The 9,445-nt window shown below is 44.4% G+C and overlaps 1 protein-coding gene across 8 annotated transcripts; it reads left to right on the forward strand.

Annotated features, from left to right (window-relative positions):
• The first annotated feature begins 2,493 nt into the window (after nt 1–2,493).
• Nucleotides 2,494–7,104, forward strand: LOC125551588 (uncharacterized). 8 transcript variants are annotated; one of them, XR_015601161.1, is made up of 5 exons: nt 2,494–4,191; nt 4,272–4,391; nt 5,943–6,113; nt 6,228–6,352; nt 6,779–7,104. XR_015601161.1 is itself a non-coding variant. In XM_048714840.2 (4 exons), the coding sequence occupies exons 1-4, from the start codon at nt 3,380–3,382 to the stop codon at nt 5,775–5,777; spliced, it is 636 nt and encodes a 211-aa protein (XP_048570797.1). In that variant the 5' UTR covers nt 2,866–3,379; the 3' UTR covers nt 5,778–5,872. The 8 variants fall into 8 exon arrangements, 1 of the variants encoding a protein (XP_048570797.1); XR_015601162.1 differs by having other exon boundaries at nt 6,228–6,325; XR_015601163.1 differs by having other exon boundaries at nt 5,996–6,113.
• The last annotated feature ends 2,341 nt before the right edge of the window (nt 7,105–9,445 follow it).

Genomic DNA, 9,445 nt, shown 5'->3' on the forward strand with positions numbered 1-9,445 from the left:
TGGTATAATTTTCGGTGACATGCATTGGCATTTTCTTAGGTAAATCTATGGTCAAAATTTTACACTAAATACGAGGTAGTTGTGATGCCCCCGATTCGACCATACACTAATCATACAAGCAAATGTGTACGATCAAGATCAAGAACTCACGGGAAGATATCACAACACAACTCTATACACAAATTAAAATAATACAAGCTCTATATTACAAGCCAGGGGCCAAGAAGGCTCGAATACACAAGAGTCAGCGGAAGCAATAATATCTGAGTGCAGACATAAGTTAAACAAGATTGCCTTAAGAAGGCTAGCTCAAAACTAGCAACGATCTAAAAGGCAAGGCCTCCTGCCTGGGACCTCCTAACTACTCCTCGAAGTCGAACTCCATGTAGAATCATCCTTGGGATCCTCTAGCTCCTGGACTCCAGCATCTGGTTGTGACAACCAGGTATAGAAAGGGGGAAAAGGGGGAACAAAGCAACCGTGAGTACTCATCCAAACTACTCGCAAGCAAGGATCTACACTACATATGCATTGTTATCAATGAAATGGGTAGTATCTATGGACTGAACTGCAGAATGCCCGAATAAGAAGGGGATAGCTAGTCCTGTCAAAGACTACGCTTCTGGCAGCCTCCATCTTGCAGCATGTAGAAGAGAGTAGATGGTATGTTCACCAAGTATCATCGCATAGCATAATCCTACCCGACGATTCTCTCCTCGTCGCCCTGTGAGAGAGCGATCACCGGGTTATATCTGGCACTTGGAAGGATGTGTTTTATTAAGTATCTGGTTCTAGTTGTCATAAGGTCAAGGTAGAACTTCAGGTCATCCTATTACCGAGGATCACAACTATTCGAATAGATAAACTTCCCTGCAGGGGTGCACCACATAACCTAACACGCTCGATCCCTCTGGCCGGACACACTTTCCTGGGTCATGCCCGAACTCGGAAGATCAACACGTCGCAGCCCTACCTAGGCACAACAGAGAGGTCAGCACGCCGGTCTAAATCCTATGGCATAGGGGTCTGCACCCATCGCCCATTGCACACCTGCATGTTGCGAGGGCGGCCAGAAGTAGACCTAGCCTCCCTAATACAAGAGCAGGCGTTCCAGTCCAATCCGGCGCGCGCCGCTCAATCGCTGACGTCAAGAAGGCTTCGGCTGATACCACGACGTCAAGCGCCCATAACTGTTCCCGCGTAGTTGGTTAGTGCGTATAGGCTAGTGGCCAGACTCAGATCAAGTACCAAGATCTCGTTAAGCGTGTTAATTGAAGTAACCGTGGACGCCGACCAGGGCCAGGCCCACTTCTCACCTAGGTGGTCTCAACCTGCCCTGTCGCTCCGCCACAAAGTAACAGTCGAGGGCCGTCGGGAACCCAGGCCCACAACTACCGGGATGGAACCACCTGTCCTTTTATCCCCCTCATCGGAATCACTTGCGGGTACTCTACGAGCCGACCCGACTTTAGTCACATCATGTATCATGTATAATATGTATGTAGGTATATACCTACAATCACCTCCCAAGTAATCATGGCCAGGTAGAATAGCATGGCAGACGGACAAGAATGTAGGGCCACTGATGATAAACTAGCATCCTATACTAAGCATTTAGGATTGCGGGTATGGGTAACAACTGTAGCAACAATGACAGGCTATGCAACAAAATAGGATTAACCGAAAGCAGTAACATGCTACACTATTCTAATGCAAGCAGTAAAGAGAAGGAATAGGCGATATCTAGTGATCAGGGGGGGCTTGCCTGGTTGCTCTAGCAAGAAGGAGGGGTCGTCAACACCGTAGTCGAACTGGGGGTCGCCGACAGTCTCGGGGTCTACCGGAAAGAAGTAGCGGAGGGGGAACACAATAAATAACAGAGCAATCAAAGCATCACAAAGTGTAACATGGAATTACATGGTGCTAGAGGTGACCAAACGTAGAAGTAGGTGCTATTGGAGAAGGGGCAAAATATCTGGGAAAGTATTCCCAGTGTTTGACGTTTTCGGACAGACGAATCGGAGGGGTATTGTTGCACGTTTGCTATGCTAGGGATGTGTGGCCGACGAACGGAGTGCGTATTCGGATCCATCTCATTTTTCTGAGCAACTTTCATGTACAAAGTATTTTCATCCGAGATACAGATTATTTTATATTAATTTTCAAAGTTTTATTAATATGCTGCAATAAAATTAGTTCGAAAATTATATTAAATGAAAATGCTAAGTGCACCTAGTAGAGTGTACACAAAAGTACACACACAGGCTGACATGTGGGGCTAGTGGGGTGCTGAGTCACCAGGGCCAACAGTCAACATTGACTGGGTTGACTGGTCAAATCTGGGCATTTGGGCCCAGATCTCATTGGGCCATTATTTTAAATAGATTGTTTATTTTGTCTAGTTAGTGGTGGGGTCCGTAAGCCATACTCTATGTAGCATCTAAGGTTAGTGCTAATACCTGTTTTACCCACAGTCCTTTTTAAAATGTCTAATCTGAGAAAAAGGAAACACTAGCTGGCAGCACATACGCGCACGGGCTCGTTCGATGCGTATGGGTAGGGTGCCGCCGCTGCCTCTGATCTACGTGGCGGCTGATCTACTTCTCTGGCCGTCCGCCGCCGCCGGCCGGATTCCTCCTGCTCATGTGCCTCTGATTTGGATCGAAGTCACGGCGGTAGTGGTGCGGCGGCAGTGGGGGAGGAGGCGAGGGTGGCAGCGATGGGTGGTGAGGCCTGAAGATGAGGTTGTCCTTGTAGGAGGATGCCGGGGACGGGCAGCGCGATGAGGGTGGCGCATCGAAGTTGGAGACCGGCGTGTGTTCCGGCAACGGGTGGAGGGGCAGCCGTGCGGTGGTGGGGAGCAGCGGGTCCGTGTCCATGGCCGGACCACCGGGGCTGGGGGTTTCTTCCTGGATTGTTGATGAATATACTTGGGGATTCGTGATTCTCGTGTCCCTTGATGCGGTGCGAGATTCATGGGGATTTGGGGCGAGGAAGATTGGGGTGCGATTCGGGGGGATCATGCCTCGGATTCTTGGGGTCGGGGATGCGGTGATTGAAGGAAAAGACGGTGGAGATAGAGAGGAAGGGGGAGGCTTCGGATTTCAAAAATAGACTTGGCTCGTTCGATACTGCCAATTCTTTTGGTGCTGATTTTGAGTTGCTAAGAACCCTTGATTGATGCAAATCTTAATTTTGTTTTATGTGGAGCACCAGTGTTGGGGATATCTTGTTAAACATCCAGTTCCCCTGACATGCATGAACTGTTCAGTATAGGATTCCCATCTTATGCAGCTATGTTTTCTCTATTTACATTGTTTTCTATCATGTGTTATGTTTGCAACATTTCCCTATGCTTTGATTGATAATATGTATTTTGATGTTTTTGCCTAATTTGTGTTTACCTTTGTTTCGTAGGAACTTGTCAAATCTTGGTCTGAAGGGAATGTTATCTCCTGAGATTGGACAGCTTACTAATATGCATTTTCTATAAGCATACTCTATAGTTCCTCTGGTGACGTATTTTTCTGAACACTTTGGTTTTGACATAACATGTTTCACGCTTTCAACCATAAGATAGTATTTGGTATTTCTGAAACTACCAACTGAATAAGAGTCATTTTGCACTTTGATATAGGCTATCATGTTGAGCATAGTAGCAAAGCTGAAACTTCGTAGTGTGTATGTTTTCCTGATGAGGCTTATGACCTCAACTTTTGAGCTGTCAATTAAGGCACATCAATCAACTTGGTGTATGTTCTTTCTTCGAGTGCAGTTGGATACAAGACAGGTGTTTCTTCTTGGATCTAGGGGACTTTTGAGAATACAATTTTGCATGGATCAAATTCAAGTACCACCCAGTGCTTTATGTAGTTTTCCTATTGTTAATACCATAGTAAATCTATCTGTTGAATTATGTATGCCCATTCAGGCACTCACCAAGAAAGCATCTTATGTCTACAGATATTATTTTTTGTATCTTATGTACTTGTGAAATGATGTTCGCCCTTCAAACTTTTCTGATCTATTTTCCTTCCATCCATACAGTGTACTGCACAGGAACTTGTTCTATGGTATTATCCCTAGAGAGATGGGAGATTTACGAGAGCTGAAGGTGCAGGATCTGTGGTACAATAACTTCAATGGATCAATTCCATCAGAGCTAATAAACATTTTATCCCTGGAATTTATGTGCGTGCGAACTTTGATATATGTTTTTTTCATTTCTGTTTTACTTCAAAACTTGACTGACCTTACTATTTGAATTGCAGCTTTCTTAAAAGAAACAGACTTTATGGTGATTTACCTCTTGAACTAAATGAGCTCATCAGTCTGTGTGAGTCTCAGGTTCGCCACGGCAGGACTTTCTCAAATAGGATGCCTGCTGCAAGGTTTGTCTAAGTTTTCTTCTACTTGCATATCTGAGAGTTAAACTCGTGATTATGCAAGGCTTGAGTTAAATTTTCAAATCAAACAGGGATTTGAGCAAGCTTGATTTTGGTTAAAAAATCCCACCCTGTTCCTGCAATCACATGTATGTTAATGATATCTGAAATATTTGAGAATTATCTGTTTTGACTCAAGAAATATCAGACTTCTTTTAGGAACATGTCCTCCACAAAATGGTAAATTATATCCGAGTCGGCATCCCTGAAACCCAGCCCAAATCCACATATAACCTCACTCCGGACGAACCCTAGACCCAAATCTCTAGACAATGCCATGTTGAAAGATAGGCTTGCGAAGATTCGGCTCAAGAATTCCTGAGGGTACTTCTGTCTTTATCATATTTGTTCTCACACCTTGGCCGTTGTGTTTTCCCGCCGCAACGCACGCGTCGACCCGCAGTCCTCATATTAAGTGAACCAGAAGCGGTACATGCGAGAGAAAAGAAAAACAAACCCAACCACCTGCATGACCCTTCCTCTTGATCCCATCTAGACCTTTAGTATTCTCGGGATTTATCTGATTATGATGATGTTCCATACTGCTCTGGAGCCGACAACTTTTTGGACTGCTCGATGTCTATAACCAATGAGACTACTTTTTTGGTTGTTGGTTGGAGGCTGGAGCTATCACTGTGACTGAAATTTTCTTTTCACCAAAGTAAAATTATATGGTCATCAAAACCAACAACATGTCAACACTTGTCAGCAGTTTGCAATTTGTATTGCAGTATGCGTAAGCCAATGGTCAGACATTGTTGTTTTAGTCAGGAAATGTAGAAAACGTGTTCATGATTTATGTAGATTGGACAGTCCCTTCAAACTGCAGTATTCGATCTTGAGCGGACAATCTAACTATATGTTTCCTTATAGAAAATTGACTAGATGTTCCATGAATTGACTGATTAGTTTGGCCCGATCAGATTAAACTAGGTCTTGATTTGAAGGTCCAGTTAGGGCAGTTGGTGCTGGTTTGTTTGTTGTAATACTAACTATGCTACTTAGACAGAGACATGTGGTCTTTCTCATTCCTCGACATTTTCCTTTGCTACCAAGATTTTTCATTCTAGGTTGTGGAAAAACGGATGTAGCATTCCTTCTACAAGTTGTCATGAGTTGGGACATAGAAGAAGAGAGCCGACGAGAAGTTGCACAGCGGTTTGCTCCGGTGTCGCTTCCAATGGCGTTGCGCAAAGTGCAGATTGCAGGCTAGATGCGTATGAGTCCATCCCTACGTCCACGGTGTCGAAGCATAGGAAATCAAGTCAATTAGATAGTATATCTGGTTATGAAAGTGTCTTTTGTGTACGCAGTTTTGCCATTATTTTGTAAAAGCTTTGAGTTTTTGATAATGTAATTGTCTTACTAATAACACTTTTAATCAATTCGTACCAAGGCTAATAGCCAAGTTATGCACAAATTGTTCATGTTTTCTTGATGACTGCTATTGTCAGAAGATTTTTTTCAGCATTTAAGTAATACCGATCCCACTTTCAGTTATGTATATGCAAAGGCCAGTGGCAAGGAAATGACTGCTCCTTCCTGGTCAGATATTTCCTATTTCCAGGCTTTACTCATTCTACTTTTCGCACCATGCTAATTTGTGAATGAGAACCTACATGATCATCCACCCTGATTTGTAATTCGTAGGCACGTCCAGACACTCAGGTATGCAATATGGTTTTGCTCTTTTTTGTGTGATTGTCAGCATTCCCCACTGTTTTTTACAATCAGAGAAAAACAAAAGGAGATTTCACTCTACAATGGATGTCTTTCTCCCAGGCATATGTAATTCCGCTGCTCTGATTGCCATCTATCTCCATCTATCTTTGATGGCGATGATGTTCTACCTCAACGCACTCCAGGTCTACCTCCACCAGGTACGGTGCTGTGAGGAAACACCCAAGGTAAATGTGTGTGCTAGATTAACTACAGATATATACATCGATCCCATGAGTGATCACTGTGTAAATCAGCAGCAGCCAGCAGTACACGAACTCTCTTATAAATACTGAAAAAAATATCCTACTTATTTTAACTCAAAATTAAGCTACTATTGTTCTAAAAATATTAGAATTACTTGACTTTGAAAACAATATTCTGGTTGAATTTAAGGTGACCAGCATATACTTAATGCTTTAGTTTAATCTTTCAAAGTGGAAGTTTAAAATATTTATTTTAGATTTATACGGTGGAGAAATTATTTGATTATAAATTATTATGGATTTTTAAATAACTTTAACATTAATTTAAATCCATATTGATAAAAGGCACTCAAAATCAAAAATAAATGCAACATAATTTAGATTATAATTATGTATTATTTGGAACAGCCATTAGGAGCCGCCGAAACTAGCAGAGGAGGTTTGAGAAAGAGCTCGCAAGGTTAATACGCCGACGTGGTCGACCGGCGGATGACGTGGACGCTCCGACAAGGTCGAGCGAGCGGCTAAGCTTAGCCGTGCGGAACGTTTCGAAAGCCATGGGCGGAAAGGGCAATAATAAGCGACAATACAAATGGACGTGGGTTGAAATAGAGGGTATGGATTTGTGTAGGTCTTGAGTAATGCTTAATGTGGGAAGGAACATCTGATATTTCTTTTTCACATGTTGCATCACATAGTTTTTCGAAAGAGCAAAATATGAAAGTTTTTAATCAGACTAATCCATGCACCACTACTCTTCCATCAAATGAAGGACATCAGGGTGATTTCTTGATGTCCAAAATTCATGCTTCGAAAAATGATAATCAATTTAAATTTATTACTACATTGATCAAAAATGGATATAAGAAATGTAAGTAATGGCATGTGTAGCAGGTTTTGCATTTTTTTTCTCGTTGCAACGCACGGGCATTTGTACTAGTAATAATAATCCTAGTCTAATGGCCAGTCCGTTTGGTAGTGGCTCAAGCCATGCCTTCCCCTGGGCAAACCAGGGGCAGCACCGCATAGAGGCCACCACGGCCATGGCCTGGAGCAGCAGCGAGCAAGCAGCGAACATGCGCAGCGGCTGCGATGCGGCATGCGCGGGCTCGTGGCCCTGCGAGCCAGCGCGCAGTCAGCCAGGCGCAGGCGCGTAGGGGCGTGGCAGGGGCGTGCGTGGGCGCGGGTGGCAGCGGCGAGCGAGCGCGGGGGCGCAGGCGGCAGCAGCCGCGGGCGGCAATGGCAGCAGCGGCCGGCAGCAGTAGTGAGCAGCAGAGCAGCTACGGTAAGCAGCCGTATAGCGGTGGCGACAACAGAGAAGAAGCAACGAGCAAAGGAACAGCGGGCACATGTGTACACGAAAGCGGAGATCCGGCTACAGTGAACAACGGCGTAAACGACACGGATTGAAAGGGGAAAGGGGGAAACGGAACGAGGAGCTCACCACGTGCTCGATGGCGCAGTCGCGGAGGCCGCGGGTGGATCGGAACTGCGGCAACGACGACGAACATCGGCGATGTACGCGACGGAGATGAGCTCGATGGCGAGAGTACGAGCTGTCCCGGTTCGTTTCAACACACGTGGGTGAAGGAGTCGACAGTGTGGAAGCCCCTGAACTTGATCTCAGGCGATGAGAAGGCCGGTCGCCGTGACTATGATGATGGCCATGGCGAGCGCCGTTCGGATCCGTGCCGCAGAGAAGAAAACGGCGCGAGGGATGAGCAGGGAGAGGGCTAGGTTTGCTGGGGCGCTGAGGGGAGACTTATATATCGCCGGGGGGAGCGGCGGATGGCCGGCAAGCGGCCATCCACGGCCACGGACGCTGCGCGCGTGTCCACCCAGCAACAGAGGTAGGGGATGAGCATTGTTGGGCTGGGCCGGCTCCTGTAGCAGCAGGCTGCAAGTGCACAGTAGGGTTTAGTTTTTATTCCTTTTCTTTTAATTTGTGCTTTCTTTTATTTCCTACTGTTTTATACTAATTTGAGCCAAAAATGGATTTTGTTAATTATGCAACTTAGCACAATAATATTAGGTGTTATTTGGAGTTCATACAAAAAGTTGCAAATTATGTCGAACAATTTGTAAATTTATTTACGTTAAGATAGTTCCATGAAAAGCTTTATGGGTCGATTAAAAAGAGCTTAGGGGCACTTTAACATTTCGAATAATATTTATTATTTCATGAAAAATTGTTAGTGAATATTTTCAACCCATGAAATATTTTTATTTTACCTTTCGAAATTTTTAATTGTTTGACTTGTTTTTTTGGAATATGAATTTGAATGAGGTTTGGATCAAAGTGAGGTTTAGCAACATTAATCGGATGACAAGGCACCATTAGTAGCGGGTTACTGTAGCTTAACTATCCGGGTGTCACAATTCTCGTTCACTACAAGAAATCTCATCCCGAGATTTAAGAGGGGGAGTAATAATGGGGAAAGGATTTGGTTACGAAATTCTAACGAGTCTTCTTGTTCTTGTCGCTCTCATCAGAGAGGGTGATTCTTCTCGTTGATGTATTCATTTCTTTGCTTCATATCATCGTGATGAAGTCGGCATCCTTTCTTCGGGGTCTTTGTCGAACTTACGAAAGGATAAGGGGTAGCTTCGGAAGAACGAACCTCTACAAGGTTGCTTATCTGGTAGTTAACATCTGTGTAGGTGGCAGAAGTAACTCTCAACATGAAACTTTGGAAAATATCGAGAGCAAAGTAAGAAGGTACCATGAGAAGATTCGAACAGGCAGGCAATCATTGATGCCTAATCAGAAGGTGAAAGTGGATCACAGAATTAAATATTGTGTCTGATACCAGAATTGATGATCTCTTGGAAGGTGGCTCATGAACTGCATATGAGGTCATGTGGGAGGAATAACTTTGGGAACAAGGGGGGGTGTACAGGAGGGTCAAGTTTCGATCCTGTGGAACTGTGGGTTATGGGCCCAACATGTGGGTTAAAAGTAGAAGGAGCGGTGACCTCTTGCACTGTCATGATAGCAAGGCATGTCAGAGAATAACCGGTCAGTTATGTTGGCAGCATCGTTGGTACCAAGGGCGAGGACGAAGAGAACCATTT

Source organism: Triticum urartu, chromosome 4A (assembly GCF_056163025.1).
Source record: "Triticum urartu cultivar PI428250 chromosome 4A, HENAU_Tu73, whole genome shotgun sequence".
NCBI lineage: Eukaryota > Viridiplantae > Streptophyta > Magnoliopsida > Poales > Poaceae > Triticum > Triticum urartu.